This window comes from Eublepharis macularius, chromosome 12, assembly GCF_028583425.1.
Source record: "Eublepharis macularius isolate TG4126 chromosome 12, MPM_Emac_v1.0, whole genome shotgun sequence".
Taxonomy (NCBI): domain Eukaryota; kingdom Metazoa; phylum Chordata; class Lepidosauria; order Squamata; family Eublepharidae; genus Eublepharis; species Eublepharis macularius.
In genome coordinates, this window is record NC_072801.1 from 10,158,974 (window position 1) to 10,184,758 (window position 25,785).

The 25,785-nt window shown below is 48.8% G+C and overlaps 1 protein-coding gene across 1 annotated transcript in view; it reads right to left on the reverse strand.

Moving 5' to 3' along the window:
- RADIL (Rap associating with DIL domain) overlaps positions 1-25,785 on the reverse strand; it is a 64,101-nt gene that overhangs the window by 2,717 nt on the left and 35,599 nt on the right. The window contains exons 7-12 of the mRNA XM_054993621.1: positions 17,945-18,182; positions 12,335-12,507; positions 10,856-11,006; positions 9,451-9,641; positions 5,370-5,790; positions 792-931 (exon numbers count right to left, since the gene is read on the reverse strand). Of these exons, the coding sequence (XP_054849596.1) occupies positions 792-931; positions 5,370-5,790; positions 9,451-9,641; positions 10,856-11,006; positions 12,335-12,507; positions 17,945-18,182 (1,314 nt within the window). The remainder of the gene's footprint in view (positions 1-791; positions 932-5,369; positions 5,791-9,450; positions 9,642-10,855; positions 11,007-12,334; positions 12,508-17,944; positions 18,183-25,785) is intronic.

Sequence of the window (25,785 nt, forward strand, 5' to 3'; positions counted from 1 at the left end):
AGTTTTGTGCTATGTAAAAACTTATGAAAATGGCCGGAGGAGAGGTAGAGCAGGTAGTTGAAATTCCAGCCTCCAGTTCCAAAACTCAAGCTGAGCCACAGTGTGTGTGTGTGTGTGTGTGTGTGTGTGTGTGTGTGTGTGTGTGTGTGTGTGAGAGAGAGAGAGAGAGAGAGAGAGAGAGAGAGAGAAACAAAACAGGGTTGGAGGGTTGGGTGGGGAGCAGGAAGAATTATGTGACATATGTGTCACAACACATATGTTTGGTATAATTTTGAAAACTCGACAGCTTGTCTTTTTGCTCCACTCGATTAGTACCCAAGAGGACGTCCAAATCTTCAATCCAAAACCAAATTGCAACCCCCCCTCCCACTCTCAATCTTAAAACAAAAGTTAAATTAAGCCATTAAGACCAACAGGTCGCAGCACCAAAATATCCCCAGTGCTAAGCACAGCACGTAACGGGAGCCGCAGTGCAGTTCACCAATCAAACTTTTTCTGCGCTAACGATATTCTGGCTAGCTCGCAGAAGGCAAGGAGTGAATGGGGTTGGGAAAGAGTGCTGTGGGGGCCTGTTCCATAATCTCGGCACAACACGAATCCATTGTGCAGCTGTGCTGTGGATCACCCCAAGGCGCTCCTCTAACATGGCTTGGGCCAATGTTCAACGTTTCCACCGCCGCACCGGCACTTCTTGAAAACAGACACAAGGCAACCAACAGCGTTTCACATCAATCCCCTCTGGATGCAGCAGAGATTATCGGAACCCAGCAATCTGAGGCAGTGCCGCTCACCAGGCCATCGATCAGTCCCATGCCTAGGCCAATGGGCCCCTTTTCGAGCTCCACCACAAATACATAGCAGAAATCATCTGTGGCCGAGCTGCGGCTGGAGGAGGCAGGAGTGGGGAAGTCATATGGAGTCGGTGAAGAGCCTGGGGAGGAAAGGGAGAGGATGAGCTCAGGCACCGCCTTGCTTTCCCCCTTGGACCTAGGAGGGCAGCACAAGGCTTAGGAGAAATTCTTCTCTGGTAGTGCCGGGAACCGGGCCTGAAGCTGCTCTGCAGTGGAACTGCAGTGACTAGAGGGAAAGAAAACAAACTGGGGGAAATGCCCCCTTGAGAAGGGAGAAATGCCAGACATGGGACCCCTGCCAGTCACGGAATCACTACCCCAAGCGGTCTGTCTAAACCTCACTAGAAAAGGGCCACAACCCCTGAATTATCTGTTTCCCTCTTTTTCCAGCTCTGCAATACCATGTTTGCACGGTATCGTAACCTAACCAGAGATAATAAGTAGGCCACAAAAGCCAAGTCCTACTTACTTGGGTGCCAGTTCCAAATTGCCTGGTCAATGCATGTACAATAATAGGTGAGGAAGCAGGTCTTACATAGCTCTGAAAAGCCACTCGGTCTACCCCATTTTGATTGCTTTGGAGAACTGTGATTATTCAGATGGTACGAGCACCTTCACAAAAACACAAGAAGAGCCCTGCTGGCTCGGACCAGTGGCCATCTATACCAGCATCCTGTCACACACAACGGCCAACCAATATCTCTAGTGGACCAACAACAGGGCACAGAGGCTGAGGCACCGGCATTGGTTCTCTTTAGTCACCCTGGCTGGTAGCCACTGATAGACCTGTCCTCCATTAATCTCTAATCCCCTCTTAAAGCCTGTGGACATTTACTACATCTTCTGGCAGCAAAATCCACATTTTAATCACTAATTGAGTAACGTATTTAACGTCATTGGATGTCCGTGAATTCTAGATTTTGGGGGGGGGGGAAGAGAGTAAGTTCTCTCTGTCCGTTTTATCTATCCTGTGCATAATTTTTAAAAACTCTCTTATGTTTCCCCCTTAGACAATGAAACTGGAACGTCCCAGACCCTCATAGGAAACCCCTTTTTGCTCAGTTGCCCTCTTCTGTACTTCTTCCAACTTATCCCTTCTGGGATGGACATGATGTACACTTCCCCCCATTAATCTTGGCACACACCTTACTTTTGGCACAAGCACAAACTGGAGCTCCAATTCTGTAGATTTTGGATGCACAAGCAACTCTGCAACCAACGTCTACAGCAGGGCTTGTAAACCAAGGAACCCGTCCAGCTTGACAGCAAACCCTCTGCGTTTTCAAACCAGGCCGAACTTCAGATGAGTTCACATCCATGGCAGGAAGAAAGGTCGCCTCGCCTCTGTTTGCCAGACCTCTGGTTAGGGGCAGGGAAATCTCCAAACGTCTTACCAAGCCCCCCTCCCTCCTCCTCGCCCCTGCAAACAACCCAGATCTTTTTGATGGAAGCCCCCCAAGTCACAGGGCCCAGCCCTGCGCTGATGCAGGATTAGCCCTGCTCTAAATGAACTTGGCAAAGGCCCTATCCAGCTGCCCCCCCACCCCCCGCAGAGATGCAGAGAAGAGGAAGACTGCAACACTTCGCTGCAGCCTTGAAGGCACAAAGAGCTTTTGACAAGCCAGGTCAGCTCAGCCAAATTTTTCACAGGGGCCGCCTTGTGATTCAAAGACAGGCTAGCTTCGACTCTTTCTGCAGATGGCCTGCGAGGTGAGCCAAGACACGGGCAAGTCCGTCCTCTGTCATATCAACTACTCTGGAATGATCCCCTTGGTAAGACAAATGCTTGCAAGCAGTAAACTTATTACAACAGGCAGAATATTCTCCCTTATATGCTAGAATTCTGCTTGCAGGAAGTTCTCCCCACCACCATCAGGAAGAATTCATAAATGATATTTCCCTACCTGCAGTCTGGAGTGGTACAGCCCATTCCCCTCATCAAACTGGAAAGCCAGGTCGGTGTGGTGGTTAAGAATGGCAGGACTCTAGTTTGGAGGACCGGGTTTGATTCCCCAGTCCACTTGAAACCAGCAGAGTGACCTTGGGTCAGTCACAGCTCTCTCAGAGCTCTCTCAGCCCCACCTGCCTCACAGGTTGATTGTTGTGAGGATAATCCTACTATATAAAAGGCTAAGCTTGTTCCAGACAACTCACTTCCTACCCTGGTGCACCACCAGAGGGCACTGCCATGAAGACCAGGCAAAGCAGTCTGTCCCTCCAGAGAACGCACCACGGTGGGAAGCCCAGGCTGGGATTAGGAGCTGAGTAGCCAGCAATGCCTGCAGCTGGGATCAGAAGCGGAGCATGTGGCAAAGCCCACCCCACGCCTTCACCTAGCTAGGATCAGGAGCCGAGCAGGTGGCAATGCCCGACCCCCACCGTCACCCAGCTGGGATCAGGAGTGAAGCAGGTGACAATGCCTGCACCTGGACTTCATCCAGCTGTAATCAGGAGTGGAGAAGGGGGCAGTGCCCTCCCCCACCATCTCCCAGCTGGGATCAGGTGTCAAGCAGGTGGCAATGCCAACCCCTCATTCACCCAGCTGGGATCAGGAGCGGAGCAGGTAGCAATGCCCATCCCCTGCCATCACCCAGCTAGGATCAGGCACGGAGCAGGTGGTGATGCCTGCCTCCGCCTTCACCCAGCTGGGATCAGGCACAGAGCAAGGGGCAATACTGTCCCCCACCATCACCCAGCTGGGATCAGGAGCAGAGAAGGTGGCAATGCCAACCCCTCCTTCACCCAGCTGGAATCAGGAGCGAAGCAGGGGGAAACGCCTGCCCCCTCACCTTCACCCAGCTAGGATCAGGAGCGGAGCAGGTGGCAGAGCCCATCCCACACCTTCACCCAGCTGGGATCAGAAGCGGAGCAGATGGCAAAGTCCACCCCAAGCCTTCACACAGCTGGGATCAGGAGTGGAGCAGGTGACAATGCCTGCGCCTGGACGTCACCCAGCTGAGACCAGGAGTGGAGAAGGGGGCAATGCCAACCCCTCATTCACCCAGCTGGGATCAGGAGCGGAGCAGGTGGCAATGCCCATCCCCTGCCATCACCCAGCTAGGATCAGGCACAGAGCAGGTGGTGATGCCTGCCTCTGCCTTCACCCAGCTGGGATCAGGCACAGAGCAAGGGGCAATACCGTCCCCCACCATCACCCAGCTGGGATCAGGAGCAGAGAAGGTGGCAATGCCAACCCCTCCTTCACCCAGCTGCAATCAGGAGCGAAGCAGGGGGAAATGCCTGCCCCCTCACCTTCACCCAGCTAGGATCAGGAGCGTAGCAGGTGGCAGAGCCCATCCCCTGCCATCACCCACCTTGGATCAGGCATGGAGCAGGTGGTGATATCCGCCTGGGGTCAGGAACAGAGCAGGGGGCAATACCGCCCCCCCATCATCCAGCTGGGATCAGGACCAGAGAAGGTGGCAATGCCCACCCCTCCTTCACCCAGCTGCGATCAGGAACGAAGCAGGTGGCAATGCCCGCCCCCTGCCTTCATCCAGCTGGGATCAGGAACAGAGCAAGTGGCAATGCCCACCCTCTGCCTTCACTCAGCCAGGATCCTGTGTGGAGCAGCCAGTAATGCCTGCTTCCCTTCCCCCTGCTGGAATCAGGCGCAGAGCAGGAGGAAATGCCCGTCCCTCCCTTCACTGGCCGGGGTTAGGAGTGGAGCATGAGTAATGCCCACCTCTTTTCACCTGGCCGGGATCAGGCGTGGAGCATGAGGCAAAGCCTGCTTGCCTACCCTCCCCTTTCTGGAGCCTGTTGTATTTTTTCCTACTATGGGCTTTGTTACTACTAATAACATACATTGTAAACCGCTCTGAGTGGGTGTTAAGTTGTCCTGAAGGGCGGTATATAAATCCAATGTTATTATTATTATATCCTGAGAGGTACAGCCCACTTATCTCTTATTGTGCTGATGCGTACGTTTTAATTTCTGCTGAAGGCAATAGCTGTATGAGCATAGGCAGGCAGGCAGGCAGGCAGGCAAAGAAAAAGAAAGGAAGGAAGGAAGGAAGGAAGGAAGGAAGGAAGGAAGGAAGGAAGAAAGAAAGGAAGAAAGAAAGGAAGAAAGGAAGAAAGGAAGAAAGGAAGAAAGGAAGAAAGGAAGAAAGGAAGAAAGGAAGAAAGATCCCCTGCAATGCCTGAGATTCAGGCAGGGGAGGAGAGAAGTCAGCTGTAAGGCAGTTGGGGGCACACACTGCCCTACAGTTGACCTCCCTTCCCCTTTGCCACTGGTATGATGCTGGGCTCCAGGGCTCCATAATCATGAAGACACACCCCCTGCTGTGGAAGGCCTGTGTACAGTATACCTGCCTGCTGCCATTGGAGGAAGGAGGGTTTCCTCTCCCCTCCCATTTCCAGACTATGGTGTTTTGCTGTGCGGGAGATCAGAAAAGGGAGGGAGGTGGATCCACAGGGCAGAAATGTGCTTCCAACTCACCTTTATCCTAAACATTCAGCCACGCAGCAAAGAAGTTAAGGCCAGTCCTAAACCCCTTAACGATCTGGGCTTACCTTCAGGGTTTGTGGTTTTGGCACTGCTGAGCCCATTCCTCCGAGGATCTGTGATAGGTTTACTGGGGATACCCTCTGGAGTGAAGTCAAGATCTGTGTGATCAAATGTCAGGGGAGTGTTTGGTGGGGTCAGCAAACAAGAGGGATCGGCTGTTATTGCAACAAGCTTGGTGCTGGTCTTCCCTTGTGGGGCCTGCATCTGCTGGAAGCTGTCCTGCAGCTGTGTCTCGCAGAGGTCGTAATCACGGACAGATCCGTTTGTGCCTGTGACTGCGGGGAGACCCCCTTCTGGCCTCGGTTCAGCACAACTCACTGGCCGCCGTCTGTGGTTCCCCCGGCCAAGGGAGCTTCCCGCTGGTGGCAAAGCTGTTGGAGTCTCGGAAGCTACATGAGGAGTGGTTTGGTAGCCGATCACTTCTGTCTGTAAAGGGGAAAAGTAAAGACTGGAAGAGCATGCCCTTTTTCTTCAGGGGATCGTTTTGTTCCTTGCTGCAGGAAGGGTCCATTTTTGCTGCCATGGGGGTGGACACTTGCCACTCACATCCTCACCCCCTGCGCCACCGTTGGGAAGGATCCATCTGAATCCTGGACCAAAAAAGTTCCCAGTAATTTGGAGCTGTCAAGAGCTGAAGGAGCTGCTGAAAAGACAGGGTGGCATCTAACTATCCTGAAGCTCCCACTGGTAGGAAGATGGCCATATCAAGGAAATGTGTGCAACTTAATCAACTAGCTTTGCATCCTGACACTTAATGCCCACATGTTTGCATGCCCTTAATGCTGGGTTTCCCAACGTGGCGTCTCTGGGAGCTGTAGTACCCACAGGTACTTTCTGGGCACCCACTCAGCTTTACAGAAATTTGGCAGGGCTATTATAAGACAGGGTATGCTATTGGCTGCCCTCATTCAGATGAGAGGATTTTCCACTGGAGAATCAAGACTGGTAAAGCATCTGGGTGTTTCCCAGTCACTGTGTGGTTCCATTCCCCCTTCAAGATTTCCTTTTTCCATAGGAGGTGCAAAGGGGGAGATATTCCATCTGGCTCTACCTCCTACCACAACAATTTGGGGATGGCGCTCACCACCCTCTCTCAAAATTCCAGGCTCAAAAAGATTGGGGACCCCCTGCCTCCTCATTGCAGGGGGCTAGTCTGAGCGGAAATACTTCCTCTTCCCTCCAAGCACCTAGTAAACTTCATGACTAAACAAGGATTTGAACCCAGCACTCCAGGGACTTGCTCCATCCCATCACACTGGCTGTCAACAATGGCTGCTGAACTGCTACATCCACCTCTCCGCTCCACTCCTCACCTCAGCTTTGCTAAGGAGATTGGCAGGGCCGCGCCTTCCTGACCCCTTGCTTTCAGGATACGGGATTAGCACAGGGCTAATCCCTTACACTGACCTTCTGTACTCTCCGCGGGGGCACTGAAACACAGGCCCCAAAGAAAAAGGAAAGCAGCAAGTAAGCTCCTGGCTGTTGCCTAGGTGGCCCTGTGGCTCTCAGCGGGGGCAAGCAAACGCCTCTCCATCCCAAGAGCCCTGTAATGACAAGGGCGCTGATTAGGTAAAGCTTCTTTCCCCTTCCTGGAGCAGATGCCACTTCTCCACTGATGTAGCAATGACACTCCATCCTGGAAGGTATGGGCTATGACAGGTGGTGCACGCTGTATTTTTTTAAAACAACAACAACAACACACAATTCTGCATCAGGGCAACCTACATTCTACAGCAAGGAAACCTCAATTCTGCAACCTGCAGAAATGATGCTGAGCAAGCATAGCTGCATAATTATTCAGGGGGAGTAGCAAAAAGCCCAGCCCTCTGATCACTGGGAATATTATTCAGCCCCCAGGTTCCGAGATTTCAAGTGGGCATCACATAAATTTTTCAAGCACTGAAAACTATAAACATGCTTCTTTAAAAAAAAATGGAAGCAGAGATTCTCAGAATGCTGAAGTTTGGGGACCATCTTACTGTGGCTTACTGTGGCTTACTGTGGAACTGTGGCATACACACAACGCACTTGTGTGTCAGTGCTATAACTCTCTGATAGGGGTGTGAACCAAAAAAAAAATTCAGGAAATCTTGAACCATATTTCAGGGATCTCAAAAAAATCCAGAATTCCTGAAATCTGGAAAAAAAATTCTGATCCATTTAAGACAGATCAAAGAATCCCAGATTTATTAGGCCAATATTCCCTAGGGCAAAACTATCTGGGAGCTATCCAGGGGGGAATGGAGGTGGCATTTTTCAAGAAAGCACAAACTTGCAGGGGGGCTACTCTTGACTGTCCTCTAAAGACCACCAAAGTTTAAGGAATACTAGATCCCAGGGTCCAGTTCTATGGGCCCCAGCCACCCTCTATTGTTTCCTGTGGGGGAAACACGCAAGGCCGCCAGTGGCCAAGGGCACGCTCCCAAATGCAAGGGGAAACCCAACAGAGCTGGACTGAAGCAAGGGCGTGGATGGAATCCTCCTGGAACCAACGTGAAGCAAGAGGACCAATATTAAACAAGAAAATCATGTCAAAACAGTGAATTCCATCCAAACCAAACTGAAGCAAGGGACACTGTTGCAACTTAGCCCAACTGAACCAGTGTCACTCACAGAAGCCAGGCAGAGGAGGAGTGTGCTCCTGCACAGATTGGCCACTCCCTCCCTCTCCCTCCTGCCTCATACCCCCTCCCGCCTACCTCTGCCTCACTTCCCCCCTCCCTACTCCTGCCCCTTGGAAAAAAAAAGAAGCCCCAGAAGGAAGCAGCCAGAGGTCGAAGCCACATTTCCCAGATTTACCTGGATTTGTCTGAGGGATTGGATCCAGGTTCCCAGATGATTTGGGAAATCCGAATTTAGCCAGCTCTGCAAAAATCTGGCCTTTTCCCTGGATCTGGATTGCACATCTCTACTCTCCACCTGCATTCCCACAATCACCGGCTTCAGTGTTGAGCACAGAATTCAGCACTCTAAGAATTCTCCAGTGTAAAGGACACTATAGAATAGCTATACAATATATACCAGAGGATGAAGAGGACACAGCAAAGTCAACAGTTATGAAGGAAGGGGAGCGGAAGAATTTCTCATCACACCTTCTTGGCTCGGCAGCAACAGCAGAGGAGTAGCGGGGCTTAGAAAATAAAAAGCAAAGCATGCATTCCTCAGGAAAGGCCCAGCTAATGAGATTGGATTGGCGCGAGGAGCTGACATCATCACGGCCCAGTGGGGAACACAAGAGGTCTGGAACGAAACTCTTATGATGAACAAGATGCCAAGTTTGCCCAGAAAGTTAGCTCGAGGTTGCAAAGGCTTGCTTCCAGTTTCCACAAAGGATAGGCCTAACCCACGGCTGTTGGCCTTGGCACCAAAGTGGAACCACCATGTTTGGAAGAAGTCTATCTCTGAGTACCCAGGGCTGGGCACAAACAACAAAAGAAGTCTGAGGGAAGGGAAACAGAGGAGGGGGGTGTCATAGAAGCTGCCTTAAGCTTCTGGGAAGAATGGCAGGGTTAAAAAAATATAAATGTAATGGAGAGGATGTATAATGGATAACCTACTTATTAGGTTCCAAAAATTTTTGGGGTAGTCACTGTGGGAAAGAGGATGTTGCTCTAATGGGGCAATTTCTGAGAGCCAAGCTACACTTGTAGCTTGGCTCTCAGGCTTCTGGCACAGGTTTCTCTTTGTACATACATGCTCAAAAGCATTGCCGAGTTCTCAAAAAATGGGAGAGGCCCGTTAAAATTATTTTAAAATAAAGCCCCTGGACCCCGGGTTCCCCTAAAACACACTGCGGGGGGAGGGACAGAACTGGTGACCAGTTCTGCATGGGACTGCGAGTTTTCAGCACATAAATACTGAGCTGGCAGCTTGCACCTCCCTCCTGGCTTTGCTCTGTCTTTGCCTCCCCAAATAAGCGTTTTGACTTGGTCCTGCTTGAAGGAGGCAGCAAACGCCTCCCTTCCCTCTGCTTCACAGAACTGGGATCCACAGTGGGAAGGCTCTGACTGCTCACTCAAGACAGCAACGTGGCCTGAGTCTGCCTGTACAACTTCCTCCGCCTCCAGGCCGGTGAGCGAGCATTACCTTTGGAGCTTCCGCTGTTGCCAAGTCACTGGGATGGGGACTTTTACTGCGCAGGCTCCACAGAAAGTGACGGATGTAGAGAAGATGGCGATAAATGTTGTCATCCAGGTTTTCCGTCTCCAAGTCCACCTTGAACCCCCCGCTGGGCAGCATGATGGGAGGGTGGCTGTCGAATGACTCCAGGATGTCATCTGCAGGTGGCGGACAACTCTGGATTAATCCACTGGCCAACCTCCATCTCTGTCTCTCAGGGACTTCTAACGTCATTTGCCAAACTGTCTTTCCTACCCCCAAACTTCTGTAAATTATCTCTACCTGTAGAAGACGGTTTCTGGGTTCCATCCCAGGGCAGATGAGGGGCTAGAGTTATGCAGATAGCCTGGCACTGTTCGGAGTGGTTTCCATTAAGTTCTATGAAGGGAACATATTCCCTGGGGATCAGCAAGAGGTAGGGTTTAGCTCCCCCCTCCATCATTCAACCCCGCTTGAACTCATTTCTCCGATGTACAAGAATGGTTGCCATTCACACCCATGGAAGAAAGTAACATACAACTGGTTGGTGTGCGGAGGATGTACCGTGTTTTCCATCATGTGGCACATCGTATATCAGTCTCCATTTCTCATGCTCTGTGAATTAGTTTAGGGGATTTGACACAAAATTACTTCTCGGCAATGTTTATTAAAAAAGGTTGCCTTTGCTCATGGAAAACGTAGTTTCAACAGCAGTGCTATTTCAGCACTCTCCGATTCCACTAACCCGCTGCCTAAAACGGCTCCCCAGAGAGCCATTGACTTTCATACTTAGAGACAGTTAACACAGAAACTGTTAATGCAGAAGACTACAGCTATTAAAACGTCCCTCAGCACTTGTGCGGAATATAATAAATCCCTCGGCCTGAAACTAAATGTTCCCCCAAACACCTAAAATCAATCAAAAATTTACTGGATAGGAAAGGATCACATGGATTGGCCAGCAAGGCCGCAGAAGCGTTATCACCGATCAATTTTATTCATCCCATCCTTTATCCATCGCCAAAAGAAAAGCCAGAGTATAAATATTTTTATTAATAAATACATTTTGGGATACAAAGTATGCTCATAACTCCTCACTACATAACTCCCATGACACTTACACCAAGAGATGTGAATTCAGAACAGGATATTATTAGCATTCCCGTTCTGAAACTTTTGTTCTTGGGAACAACATGGTGACCATCTATGCCCAGTATGACACATTCTCAAGAGAAGGGGGCGGTCCATTCCTCCCCAAAGCACAGGACCCTCTGTGTATTGAACCTCAGCAGTCAAGGGTTTGGAAAAACAAAGGAATACCGACAGAGATTCTACCAAATTTCTGGATGCTATCAACACCAACCCAGCCAGGCTAGAGATAGAGTTGCCTCACCTATCCTGAAGGCTCCAACACTATCTTCTTTAGCAGGCTGCCAGACAGGTACGCATCCCACATCAGAGGATGTCTGGTATTGGGTCAGTATGTGGTGAAGCTGGGCAGCATTCAAGGCCGGAAATTCCGTTCTCAACATGGGCCAGGTCATCTGAGCGAACCGAGAGAGAGCAGAGCGTTAGGTGCAGTTTCTCTGCCTGGCTGCATACCTGTCAACCAGAAATAGATCGGAAACGGCTCTGAGCCGCACAGAACCCAGATTTCCACAGATCAGCAGCTGGCCACGTTTCATCCCATTTCTGCATTTTGCAAAACTCATGGAGAAACCACAAGGACTTAAACAGTGGCCAAGGAAAGTGGGGTCATCCTGAATCACAGAGACTACAGGATAGAGTATCTCTTTTTGGCCTCTCTGTTAATGCCACACTGCAGTTCAATGTAAGTGTAGAATTCACAGTGCACAGCAGCACCCTCGTGCTACTCAGATGACAGCATGCATCACCAATACCGGGCAGCCCCCCTACTCTTGTTGTCAGGGGTTTTTTTCAGCAGGAATGCAGGGGAACGGAGTTCCAGAACCTCTTGAAAATGGTCACATGGCCGGTGGCCCCGCCCCCTGATCTCTAGACAGAGGGGAGGTTAGATTGCCCTCCGTGCCGCCGAGCAGCGCGGAGGGCAATCTCAACTCCCCTCTGTCTGGAGATCAGGGGGCGGGGCCACCGGCCATGTGACCATTTTCTCCGAGGGCAACCCACTGAGTTCCACCACCTCTTTTCCCAGAAAAAAAGTCCTGCTTGTTGTTATACCTTGGAGGGGGGGGGCTGTTGGGATCAGTGCCAAACATACGCAGCAGCATGGATATCAAGCAGAGATCAATGCACTTCCAAAACCAAACTGGAAGCAGGGGTGGGGGTGTTACGCTCTAGTATTTTGATCACGACGTTCATTTCTGCATCGAACCCCCATCCCGAAAGCCGTCTCTCATTGGTGGTAGCCAAGTCAGCATCTCCCCTGATGTTTGCCTTTGAGCCACAATGAGATGGAAAGTTCTCTGGGGACAGCACCCATGGAAGCAGGCACATGCCGTGGAGGAGAGAACAGAGGAATCCAGTCGTCCCCTCTGCCTCTGACTCCATGTGACAGTCGGGAAGGGGCTGAGCTGTGGAAATCAGACACAACAGACCTGTCCTATGCACAGATGGCACAGGATCATGCCCCGTTTTTTCTTAAGTAGACATTATACCAGGCCTCTGGAATGGATGAAACACACAACCCAGCCCTCTCTTATGGCCCGGCTCTTGGATCTTCCAAGAGGCCAGCTTTTGGCTAGTTGGTGACCCTCAGTACACAAGGGACCAACATAAGTAGCTCTTTGCCCCAAAGCTCACCTCTGATACAAGCGCTCAAGACACAGACCATGGAAACAGAGTTGCTTCCTCCCCGGGTGGGCAGGAGGCTCTTGCTCGTGCTCAGTCTCACCTGTACCAGCTGTGAATTCGGCATGGCCAACAGGCTAGCCACGCTGGAAAGCTTGTTGAAGAACTGGTCCGACAGCTGCCCAAAGCCCACACTCTGGGCCCATTCCAGGAGGAGACGCAAGGTGGCTCTGACCCTCACACCTTTCGACCAGTGGAAGCAGCCTAATGAGGCACCTGTGGGGTGGGAGGGGGAGAACTGACAGTCTCTTCTTAGCATTAACATGACTAATGCAGCATTGATCTCTATAGCACCATCAGTGCACAATGTACTTTATTTGAGGGGGAGGTGGAATACACACACAGCAGTTTCCTGCTTCCAAAGGATACAAACTAAATTCAGACTGGGGGGTAGAATCACAGAGTCATAGCATCATAGGGTTGGAAGGGACCTCCAGGTCATCTAGTCCTACCCCCTGCACAATGCAAGAAATTCACAACTACCTCCCCTTCCCCCTCCCACACACACCCAGCGACCCTTGATCCATGAGCAGAAGATGGCACGAACTGGACAGAAGTGGGGGGGACAAGATTCCTGCAAAAAACTGTTCGTTATTTTTACTTGTAAATGATATTTATAAGCCATCTTTCAACATGGATCCACAAATAAAACTAATTATGAAAAAAGCAAAAACAAAAAAGGGAAAGCAGCAATCATACACCTCGGTTTCCAAATGGCAAGCTTGCAGATGATACCTAGGTACTCGCAGGGCTTTTTTTCTGGGAAAAGAGGTGGTGGAACTCAGTGGGTTGCCCTTGGAGAAAATGGTCACATGGCTGGTGACCCCACCCCCTGATCTCCAGACAGAGGGGAGTTGAGATTGCCCTCCGCGCCGCTCCCGCAGCACGGAGGGCAATCTCAACTCCCCTCTGTCTGGAGATCAGGGGCGGGGCCACCGGCCATGTGACCATTTTCAAAAGGTGCCGGAACTCCGTTCCCCCGTGTTCCAGCTGAAAAAAAGCCCTGGGTACTCGGGTACTCAGGTACTCAGTTGCTTCTTATCAGAAGTAACTGACTTCCTTAACAGAAGCAAACTGATCTCCATATCAGAAGCTACTGTTCGCATCTACTCCTCCCTCCCCTCTCCACCTATATATCTGACCAATTTCTTCTTGCCCTCCATGCATCTGACGAAGAGATCTGTGATTCTCGAAAGCTTATGCTACAATAAAGTTGGTAAGTCTTAAAGGTGCTACTGGACTCTTTTTGATTTTGCCAGAGAATGTAGCAATGGCCTCAAACACAGATGGGTTTAAAACTTGACTGGACATACTCACAGAGGATTGGTCCATCAATGGCTACTAGTTATGGTTACTCAAGGGAACCACTGTATACAGACACAGTCAAGTCTCTGAACACCCTGACCTGGATGGCCCAAGTGAGCCTGATCTGGTCAGATCTCAGAAGCTAAGCAGGGTTGGCTTTGGTTAGTAATTGGGTGGGAGACCTCCAACGAAGACCAGGGCTGCACAGGCAGGCAACGGACAACCGCCTCTGACAGGCTCATGCCATGAAATCCCCACCTGGGGTCACCATACGTCAGCTATGATTTGAGGGCAGTCTCCACTACCAAAGTCCCTGAACACCAGTGCTAGGAAGAAGCATCTGGAGGAGGCCTTGGAATGTAGGCCTGGTAGTCCAGGGCCATTAGCTGGACACTCTAAATGGTCCACTGGCCCAATCTAGTAGGACTCTTATATTCTTATGCCTGGTGGAATACAACCAGATCCATATGTGTGGCCAGATCCATATGTGTGGCCACAACCAGATCCATATGTGTGACCTCATTTGTGTAACTTCTGGTGTCACATCTGGTTTGGCACTTGGGCCTTGTTTCCACTAGGGAGGAGACAAAAGAGTGTTTGGAGCTTCCTTGGGTGGCAGGGATGGGGGAGAACCTCTCACCCTGAACCTGTTTAGTTGAGCATGCCCAGCTGACGGGGGGGGGGGAGTATAAGGCCAATCCACTCACCTCTCCCCACTCCATGAAAAACTACCCATCTGCCTGCTCTAGATTTACAAGAACCCAAATGCAGTAAATATACCATTGATTGCATTTGGATTCTAATTTTGCAGTAGTTAGTTGGTCACAGTGGATTTTGGCTTATTTTGGCTTGTGTACTTCTGTGATTCTCGTTTTTGTTGTGCCCTAGATTTACTGCAAAGGACGTTGAGGCATTGATCACCTTTTGAGTAATGCAGATATCATATGCTGGAATACTGTGGCGAACAGGAATGATTAATGAGCTGAGCAAATATTGCTTCTCAATTAAGAGTGAGCCGCAGTGTTTCACCATTTGCTGTTTCAAAGCCAGGCTTGCCAGCAAGAGCTGGGGGGGGGGGGGAGGGCTGCCCAATTAGATATCTGAGAGGTAAGTCCCCAACTCAGGGAGGGGCACAGAAAATGTATTCAGTTTGGAGGAAGTTGGGATGCACAGATCTGAGAAATGCTGTACCAGAAGTAAGTAGAACTTACATTCTCTCTACACGAGGCACCTGACACATGAAGAACACATGCCGGGAGATGAAAAGTTATCAGGGAGTTTCAAAAGACAGAGCCAGCTGCAGGGCAAAGGCTTTGCTAGACACTGGAGCTGTGTGAAGCGGCTGTGAAATGCCAGAAGGGAAACTTCAGCCCAATCTAACCTCTCCAGGTCCAAGCCCAGCTCTGGAAGGCAGTTCCGGACCATTTCCATTGCTGGCTGCCATCTGGTTGTGATCTCACACAGTTTTAGACTGCAGAGGTGAAATTGACAGAGCCGGTGGGGGAGGCAAAGATGAAATTAACAAACCCTCTGAGGAGCAATCTCCACCCACTCTGTCTTTTCAAACTACACTTCCCGGCTAACATTGCATCTCCCTACACTTAACGAACACATTCTGAGGCGTCTTGTGTAGAGAGACCCAGTCTTTGGGCCGTCCTACTTCACCGGCAAACAGCTTCCAATGTGACTCTGTAAGCCTTTGCCCTGAAGGTCAGAAGATAAAAAAGTCCAAAGGATGCAACCTCACTGGTCCACTAACCTTAAAAAATACACATTAATATGTTATAGGGCCTCCAGTAATTTTCCCCCTCCCCTTCTCTGCACCCCTGGATTTAACATCAGCTTGGGATATGGTCTGGGGCGATAAAAAGGCTGGTCCCAGGTTCTGTGTGTCTGGGTCTATTTGCAAGAAAATGGGTTCATTAAATAAGAAGCATTCATTCCCCCATAGAACTACAAGGCCGTCAAAGAACGCCATCTGTCTGTTGAGAAAGGCTGCACTGGGAAGGGCGTGCTGCCCTTTCAGACTCCTTTCCAGGACGCAATAACCAGCAGCCATTCAAAACCACCCGCCTGCTCAACATCTCACTAAAGAGCGTGCAAGACCATGTTTAAAGATGATGCCACACAGGGCTTTTTTCTGGGAAAAGTGGTGGTGGAACTCTCTAGTATCATGTGTGCACGTGCAATGCGCGCGAGCGCTCCCAGAAATGCACGATGACATCACTCCCAGAAGTGACGCCGCTTCCCGGAACCCAGCACAACACATTACGACAAGATAAATGTTAGTAAGCTTGGAAAATCACACTATTATGAGAAAGCATTTTTTTTCCTTTCTGTATCCTCTACAAAAAGTGAAATCTTTCATTCTCTTTTCCAAACATTTCATTCCTTTGGAATCATATTTTAAAAGATGCAAGAAGGAGGGGGCCCCTAAAGATCCAAAACCCATCTCACAAATCTAAATTCTAACAGATTCCCTCTGCCAGCATAGAAAAAAAATTCTAAAACTCTTTCTCAAAATTCCACAGAGTCTGAAATTCCTAATCTAATGAATATTGAACTTTCAAATGTTATGGGAGGGTTTTGCTTTACTGGAGCAATTCAAAATTAGATACTTAACTTTAGCTGCATTAGAGTTATACTTAGTTTAAAATGGCTTTTTTTTGTTACCTGCCAACTCTACCTTACCAGTGGTTAAGCTGTTGTGACATTGTGAAATGCTCATCAATATTCCACTGTCCCAGACAAACAATATTCATAAAAACTTCCTTAACACCCGTATGTCCACTGCAATTTCAGTGATGTTAATCAGCTGAGGGTGGGGAGAACCATTCGAGTTACAGCTATTAAGACACAGGAACACCTATATGTTGATGAATATATTGATGAAAGCCTTCTGTGACTTGGACACAGCTATCCATTCCTAGCATAAAACTGGAATAACCATAACTGATATTTTAACTAATACAAATAACCATAACTGATATATTTAACCAACACAGAACCAATCTGCTTTCAAAAGCTGTAGGAACCATAACAATGTCAACTTAGTCAACAAAAGAATGAAGCAACACACACATGCACACGCACATGCACACACACAGCCTCACTCACCCCCATGAAAAGAAAGCAGAATGAACTCAAAGCAGCACACACACAGCCCCACCCACCCACTCCCCCAATGAAAATAAAACAGAATGAACTCAAAGCAGCACACACATACATAGAAACCCCTGAATGAAATGGAAAGCAGACTGAACTCAAAGCAGCTAAAGCCTCTGCAAAGCCGACCCCAGCAGCTCTGCTTATATTCGCTGTCTCACTCTCTCTCTCTCTCTCTCTCTCTCTCACGAATGATAAAAGCAGAATGAACTAAAAGCAGCTAAAACCTCCTCTGCAAAGCCAACCCCAGCAGCTATGCTTGCACTGTCTCTCTCTCTCTCTCTCTCTCTCTCTCTCTCTCTCACGAATGAAAAAAGCAGAATGAACTCAAAGCAGCTTACCCTCCTCGGCAGAGCCCTGCCAGGCCCCAGCTCTCTCTCTCTCTCTCTCTCTCTCTCTCTCTCTCTCTCTCTCTCACACACACACACACACACACACACACAGAGGAATGGAAAAAAGCAGAATGAACCCAAAGCAGCTAAGTGTTCTCTGCAGAGCCTGCAGGGCCGAAGGAGGAAGGAATCACGTGGGCAGATTCTAGAGCTTCCAAAATGGCGTTCCGGAGCGTTCCCCCTCAAAAAAAGCCCTGATGACACATATCATCTGCTTTTCTCCCTTCTCTTGTTTTTTTTTTAAAATTAACATCTCACCTGACAAACGGTTCTGACGAGCTTGGAAACATACAATGTTTGGTGTAATTTTGGTTGGCCCTAATAAAAGGCATGTTGTGGATTAGTCAGAACAATGCTACCTTACTCCACATGGAGGCATAACACCTTGGGTAGAGGAGGGTCCTGTCCTTACTCTTGAGAACTGGTTTCCAACTGAGAGCCAAGCTACAAGTGATGCCTGACACAGGTTGGACACTTGTCCACTTCCCTTAAGTTTTGATGGGAAATGTAGGCATCCTGGTCTTGCAGCTGTAATGGAGAGCCAAGCTGTAAAACCAGGACGCCTACATTTCCCATCAAAACTTGAGGGAAGCCGACTAGTGTCCAACCTGTGTCAGGCGTCACTTGTAGCTTGGCTCTCAGAGTTGCAGGGACGACACTTGCATGTAAATCCATGGACCCATCCTTTTCTAAATACCATTCCATTCTATTTTAATTAAAATATACCATCAGAAGCAAAGAGAAGCCTCAAGCCAGTGCATGAACTCCCTGCCTCCCACCGCACAACGCACCTTTTTCCATGAGCTGGTTGAATAGCAGCGTGTTGGAGAAAAAGAAAAGGTAGGCAAACATTTGGGAGGTGATTTCCGGGTGGACATCATACTGGTGGAGAAGGTCCAGGGTGGCCTGGTAGATCAGTACAACCTTGCGGATTTCCTCGGGCAGCGGTGGGGAGGAGAGCCAGCCCTCGCGGCCCTCGCTTTGGAACGGGTTGCATTCCAGCAGGGCAGGAAGAGAGACGTACAGCGACTGAGGGACAGGTGGGAAAGGAAGAGGGAAAGGCAACCAGTCACAGATTTATAGTCTTGTCCTTCGGATAATAAAATACAGCATCAAAACTAGTGGCATACTACATAAATGTCTAAGTGCAACCCACCATTTCCAGTACAATAAAGTGCACTTTGCACGAAATAAAACTCTTCCATAAGAGGCTCCAGTGCAGCAGCTGTTTTGAATTCATTACTTCACAGCTTGGTTTTTCTGCAAGATTGTGACATGGGGCATCTCTGGGGAAAGAAGGTGTAAGGCTCTGCTACGAATGCCCCATGGTACTCCACGCACGGCATTCCCAGTTTCTCTACTCTAATTAAAAAAGGAGAAGAAGCACATCCAAAGTCCTTAGCCGTGGCTGGGTCAAAAGGAAGGTTTTGTTTTTTTAATTATGATCGGGGGGGGGGGAGGGGGGGATGCAGAAAAGCAAAGTCAACCCTCCAGACAATTGGTCAGTGAGAAGGAATATGATCTCCCCTTGCATAGTTCTGGCTGATTAAGTGTGACAGGCACTGGGATGATTGACAAGCACTTGGAACCTGACAAACATACAATATTTTAGTTGCCTTTAAATTGAATATGTCCTTTTTAAAATGCAACAATAAATGAGATAGCTTTAATTGAAACTTATTAAACTGCTGTGGCCTAAAAGTGACATTCTCTTCCACTCTATCGATTTTAGTGGGAGAGATATACGGATGGGCTTTCAAAATGTAACGAGCTTTTGCCCGTGTCTGAAACTAAGCTTCTACCAGCCAAGAGAAAGATGTCTCTCTCTCCGGGAGAGTTTACAGCAATTAGTTTTCAGACCTGTCAAACAGATAAGTTCTTTGAACCAGCTGTTTATCAGTACATTTATTTATATAGGGTTCAATATTGCTTTGCAACTCTTTATCAAACATACAGACACCTGTCTAGAGTTTATTTCACTTTATTGAAAATACACCCTAGTTTTTTAATGAAGCAAGTAATCAAAATATAAATGGCTATTAATATAAATCCTATAAAAACAGAACACAGAAAGGCAATGAGAAATAAGTTTGCTAACATTTCTTAATAAATCCCAAGTTTAACACGCTCAAAGTTTCTATGAAATACATAGGTAAAATAAGTTCTCACCTAAATTCTCTCAAGAGATTTCTTCCATCAGGACCCTGCCATTCTATCTGTGTTTGCAACTTTATACCTCATCATATGCAAATATTTAAGGTCTATTCACACGATAGCACAAACAAACAATGATTGGTTTGACACTTCACTGAATATTCATAATCTCCATAGTACAGCCTTCCGATTAGTAAAAAATTATGTCATACTCAGATCTGCACAACAAAACTACAAATCTCTGAGAGATGTCAGGAAAAGTTAAGCTGAACGATCACCATTGGTTGAATCTCTGATAGAGGAACGTTAATCTCGATAGAGTCCACTATTTTAATTAACTGTCAAAGGATGAAAGCACACCTGTTAGAATTACCTCACACATAGAAAAAAATACACAGACAGTTCATGCAAAGTTTAAAAGTTCATCTAGAGAATACAAGAGCTTGGCCTAGTATTGTTCAGTATTGATTATTGTTATGTGATTGTAATCTATATTGGCTTAACAAAACAACAGGCGCATACCTGTGGGTCTACCACCAGAGCAGCCACACAATGCCTGCCGGAACGCCCATTTTGACATGAAGGGAAACCCTGGGGCTTTTCTGAGACAGATTTCCTTTGTGTTGAGCTTTGCTGACAACTCAGAATAAAAAGATTGCGTGTTTCTGTTCTTTATTAATTAAGTCATCAGTCCCTGTCAACTGTGTGGACCAATAAGGAAAGTGCACCCTGCATATTTGAACCATGCACAGTATTAAAATGGTTCTTCTGGCCCCACCTACATCCAAAATGTTTACCTTCAGGGAATTCTTATCCTCCCGGAAGAAAGAATGAGCCAGGATACACCTGATGCTCTCCTGAAGCTGCACGTTACAGAACAGCAAGAGAATCTGGCAGACTTTTGGAGAAAAACTGGTCCATCATGCAGATCAACTAATTAAGAAAAGCTTCCCAAGAAACCCACAGGGCCGGTTCACAGTCTTTCCCCAGAGAAAGGTACAACCATCACCTTAGAAACATAAAGTCAGAAGGGGCTGTATGGACCAACCCCCTGTCCAATGCAGGAATAGCCTAAAGCATCTCCAACAGGCATTTACCAAACCACTCCTTGGAGACTGCCAATGAGGGGGAACCCACCACATCCCTAGGCAGCCAATCCCACTGCTGAATTGCTCTTATTGTGAAGAAGTTCTTCTTAATGTCCAGCCAGTACCTTCCGTCCTGTAGTTTAAGCCCACTGTTTCGAGCCCTATTCTCTGTTGCCAACAGGAACTGTTCCCTTCCCTCCTCTAACTGACGGCCATCTAAATACCTAAAGAGAGCAATCACCTCTCCCCTCAACCTCCTCTTCTCCAAACTGAACACTCCCAGGTCCCTCAGTCTTTCCTCACAGGACTTGGGTCGTTTCCACGCGGCTTGCCTGAAGCCGGGCCATGGCACAATGTTGCGGATCATGCCGGGGGAAACGTGAAATATCGCGTTTTCTCTTGCGAGTTTTGCGTGACGTCATGCAAAACTCGCGCGAGAAAACACGATATTTCACGTTTTCCCCGGCATGATCCGCAATGTTGCGCCATGGCCCGGCTTCAGGCAAGCCGCGTGGAAACGGCCTTGGCCGCCAGGCCCCTGAACATCCTGGCTGCTCTCCTCTGCACCCATTCCAATTTGTCCACATCTTTTTTGAAGTGTGGCCTCCAGAACCACATACAATACTCCAGGTGGGGCCTGACTGATGAAATATATAGTGGAATAATGATATCCTGTGATTTGGATGTTATGCCTTTGTTAATACACACCAAGATTGTGTTTGCCTTTAATATCTGCTCCAGTATCTTCCCTGAGACAGAAGTCAGACAGACTGGCCTGGAGTTCTCTGGATCGTCCTTGTTCCCTTCCTTGAAGACTGAGATGACATTTGCCCCCCTCCAGTCTTCCAGCACATCATCTGTCCTCCAAGAGGCCGGGAAGATGATCGACGAAGGGCCTGCAAGCTCTTTTGGAAGTTCTTTAAGCACTCTCCGGTGCGCCCTGTCCGGCCCAGGAGATCTGTACGCATCTAGTGCAGTAAGGTGCTTCTTTGCAACTTCGCTGCCCATGTCAACCAGCAGCCCTTAAGCCCACTACCATACCTAGGTGGGCCAGTTCTTCAGGGGGGAAAAGAAGGCAAAGGAGGCACTGAGCCTTTCTGCTTTCTTTCTGCCCTCTGTCAGAGTTCCTCCATTTTCATCCAGCAATGGGGGTACTGTCCCCTTTGCCTCCTGTTTGCTCTTCAAGTATCTGAAGCATGTCTTCTTGTTGTGACGAGCCTGGCCTCTGGTGAACCAGGACCAGGAGACGCCAACCATCTCTGGTGTCACTGATGGCTGGGGGTGAGCTGAGCCACTGCCAGGGTCGCTAGGTGTCCACTATTCACCACGACAGTCCAAGAAGAGGAGAACTGTACAAGCCACCTTGGGTCCCCGTTTCTCTGTGGTGGCCCCTGCCCTGTGGAATGGCCTGCCTAAGAAGCTCAGGAGAGCCCCCACTTTCCTGGCTTTCCACAAATGATGCAAAACCGAACTCTTCAAAAAGGCTTTTGTATTTTAGGGAGGAGTCTCAGATGCTCTGCTAATGAGTTAGGGACCATAGACTTCATCCATAGACTTCACCACTATGTTGCCTTAATAGCGTTAACATTCGATTATATACCGCCCTTCAGGACAACTTAACACCCAGCAGTGTACAAAGTATGTTATTATTACCCACAACAATCACCCTGTGAGGTGGGTGGGGCTGAGAGAGCTCTGAGAGAGCTGTGACTGACCCAAGATCACCCAACTGGCCTCAAGTGGAGAAGTGAGGAATCAAACCCCGCTCTCCAGTCTATCTAGTCAGGGAGTGTAAGATTTGCTCACTGGTCCACACAGCTTACATGGACTTAATGATTTAATGAGGGGGGGGCAGTTAATTTTATTATTCTGCCTTGTCTGGAAGGCTAGCAGTTAGGGAGGAACAAGTAACTCAGCTGGAGGCAACCAATCACCCTTCCTGCCCGATCGGAAACCACCCAGTCACAAAACAGGGAGAGAGCCTGCAAGATCAATCTTTCCACAAAGAAGGAAGAGGGAGAAAAGGGGGGGGGACAACACAGAAGGAACAGTTGAGAGAAGAAAAACAGGCGGTTTCCCAACTCAAAGAGGCCAGAGTCCTCTCCAAGTCCCAGAGCTGGCAAACGATGCCGGGAGAAAGGCCGAGTCACGGAGCCCATTTTAGCTTCTTAGAGGTGGAAAGGGATCCCCACCCTTCAAACACAAGCCTTCTTTCTCCACTTGCATACTGCAGCCTCTGTTTGACTTCCCCTGGCAGGCAGGCGGGCGGGCAGGCAGGCAGGCGGTTGTGACATTTCATTCGCGTGGGGGACACGAGGCAGCATTATTATTGACATACTGGCAACTGACTTGGTGATTTGAACAGTGACAGAAGGGAGGGGAAAGTACCCCCAAAGCCCCCCAGCAGGGAGAGGGAAGGGTGACACCAAAGGAACAAAGTCTGGATGCGGCTTCCTGTACAGGAGCTTTGGTTGGGCGGGGGATGGTTATCCTTGGCGGGCACAAACACAGGCCACGTATGGAAGGCCACAAGGGACTCAAGAAGCTTCCAGTTTTTGCTTCTTGCCTGGGAAAATATGGGGGGAGGGGGGAGGACTGACTTAACATCTGGAAGGCCACCATCCTGAGCTGGGACTGGTTCTGGGAGATCCAGGTTTGAATTACCACTCTGCTGTGGAAACTTGGCGGTAGGCCCATCACACACACTCTCAGCCTAACCTAATCTCACTGGGTTGTGATGTTTTGGGTCCCCATTAGGGAAAAAAGCAGGGTATAAGCAAAATAAAATAAAATAAAAATTGAATATTTCTACTGAATCGGGTAGGAGCTGAAGGGAAGTGTAATAACTAGCTGGCCAGGTCTTTCGCCTGGCTGGGTTAATTTCCATATCAGTTTCTTCCTGTCCTTATCCTGGTTAAGCTGTTTCCCCAGAAATGCAATGAAACTCAGGGATCCACTTGAAGCCACTGCCTGTGTAAGGTAAAATGATGGGGAGGAGGGTAAGTGAATGCCAGAAAATGCTTTGCGAGAGTTCCTTTGACTCTCTCTCAGCACTGGTGACAGTTACAGCAGCCACACACGGGTGGCTTTGCCTGTGGCGCACTGCAGGCTTCCGGGCAGGGTGCACAGCGCAGCTGCAGTAGTGAGATACAAAGCACTGCTCTCTCCTGTGCGGTGCAGCCATCTGTGCAACTGAGTTCCAGGCTGGTGACGCAGCCCATTCTTCTTGTCCAACCCCCGGCCTGCTTCTCTTTGCCGGCAGGCAGTGCTAGACAGAGCTCTTCTACATGCTACACATGTGGCTATACTGCACCGGAGAACAGAGGTCATACCTGAGTATGTTCCCACTAGTCTCTGCAGGTAAGGAAATGCAGCGATCTGCCAGTTCCCCACCAGCAGAATTTGAACAGCAATCATAAATAGGCAACACCCCCCGGGGCCGGGGCCAGGGTTTCTGGCGCCTGAGGAGCCTACTTGCGCCCCCACCCCCGCGGCTAACCAATTTAAAAAAAATAAGAAATGTAGGAAAAATGAAAAGCACAAAACTTGAAACTTTTTACATTTTTAATTTAATTTTTTTCTTAAATTTTAAATTTTAATTTTTAAAATAAGTGTGAGAATAACAACAATCTTTGTTTTTCTTATTGTGAGCCAAAAATCTATTTTGTGAGCAGAAACAGCGACTTGCATTGAAGTTTTGAGCACACCTCCTTTTGTGTGTGTGTGTAAAAAAGTTTCCCTCTCTCTTTCTTCCCACCTCTCTCTGAACCCAGAGACTCTTGGCAGTAGAAGGAGGGCTTCTCTTACAGGGCCCGCTTGGAGGGGAGGGATGTTTGGAAGGGGGAGACTGAGCTGAAGCCTTCTCTTTCTCTCCGACCCTCTCCAGGCCTTAAAATATTGATCACCTTTGTCAGAGATCCCTTTCGGGAACTACCCTCCATGCTCATCCTTCTCCCCGCCTTGGGTTTGAAGTGAATGGTTTGAAGTGAATGGCTAAGCATGTGGTGTATAAATATTGAAACAAACTGTTGGGGGAAAGCGGGAAGGTGGGGTGATATATAGAAACTAGAGGATGGGAGAAGGGAGATGATGAAGAGGGGGGCGCAGTGCAGGGTGCTGCTCTGCTGGAGTGAAGGGGGAGCAGCATTGAGATTGGAGAATAGCAAGGGGGAGGGAGAACGAAAGGGAGAAGGGGGGAGGAAAGTAATAGAATTTAAAACTACAACTTTAAACCCAACAATAGTGATTTGCTCCTACCTGTCGCACAGGGACTGAAAGTGTGTCTCACCTCAATTCCTCCTTCCTTTTTGGCAGTGCACGCACAACCAGCCACTTTCCACCAAAAGCAGCCCCCGCCCAAAAAAAAGCCTGAGGAAAGGTAAGAAGTAGAACTGATGCCAGCCGGGGAGGGGGAAAGGGATGTACTAAAAGGAATGACAGGATTGCCCATTGGAAATAATGGGAGAGGCTCGTAGGCCCATTGGAGAAAATGGGAGCCAGGAATGCCAATTTACTTGCATGGGCTCCGTTGAAATGCATTACAACACAAAAAAAGTCCAATAGTGAAGCTGTGGCTCATGAAAGCTCATACCCTACCACCAATTTTGTTAGTCTTATAGGTGCTACTGGACTCTTGCTTTTTTCTACTGCTACAGACAAACATGGCTGCCCATCTTGATCTATCAACACAGGTCCCAGAGTGGAATGACAGTCCCTGGGAGAAGAATCAGTGGACTGGGACTGGAATGGCAGTGGGTGTGGAATGACAGGGGGTGTCATTCCAGTCCCACAGCCCTGACCCTATTCCCAGGAGCTGTCGTTCCACTCTTTGACCTGTCATTCCAGTCCCTGAGCACAGCTTCTATTCCTAGGGGCTGTCATTCCAGTCCAAGAACACTTCTGCTACTCCCAGGGGCTGTCATTCCATTGTGGTGCCTGCAATTTCACTCCAAGAATACTTCTCTACTACCAGGGGCTGTCATTCCACTGTGCAACCTGTCATTCCTTCCCAGAGCACAGATTCTCCTCTGAGGGGCTGTCATTGCACTCTGGGAGTTGTCATTCCAGTCCCAGAACACTTCTGCTCCTCCCAGAGGCTGTCATTGCACTGCACTCTGGGGGCTGTTCTTCCAGTCCCAGAGCACTGAGCCTATTCCAAGGACTGTCATTCCACTCTGAAACCTGTCCTTCTGGTCCTGGAGCACAAACTTTACAGCTAGGGACCGTCATTGCACTCTGGGGGCTGTCATTCTACTCCCAGAGTATTCCATCTGGTCCCAGAGACCTTTATGGAAAATCCATTCCACATTTTCTTTGCAACTTTTTTGTGTTGTGATGCATTTCTATGGAGCCCAGGCAAGTAAATTGGCATCCCTGGCTCCCATTATCTC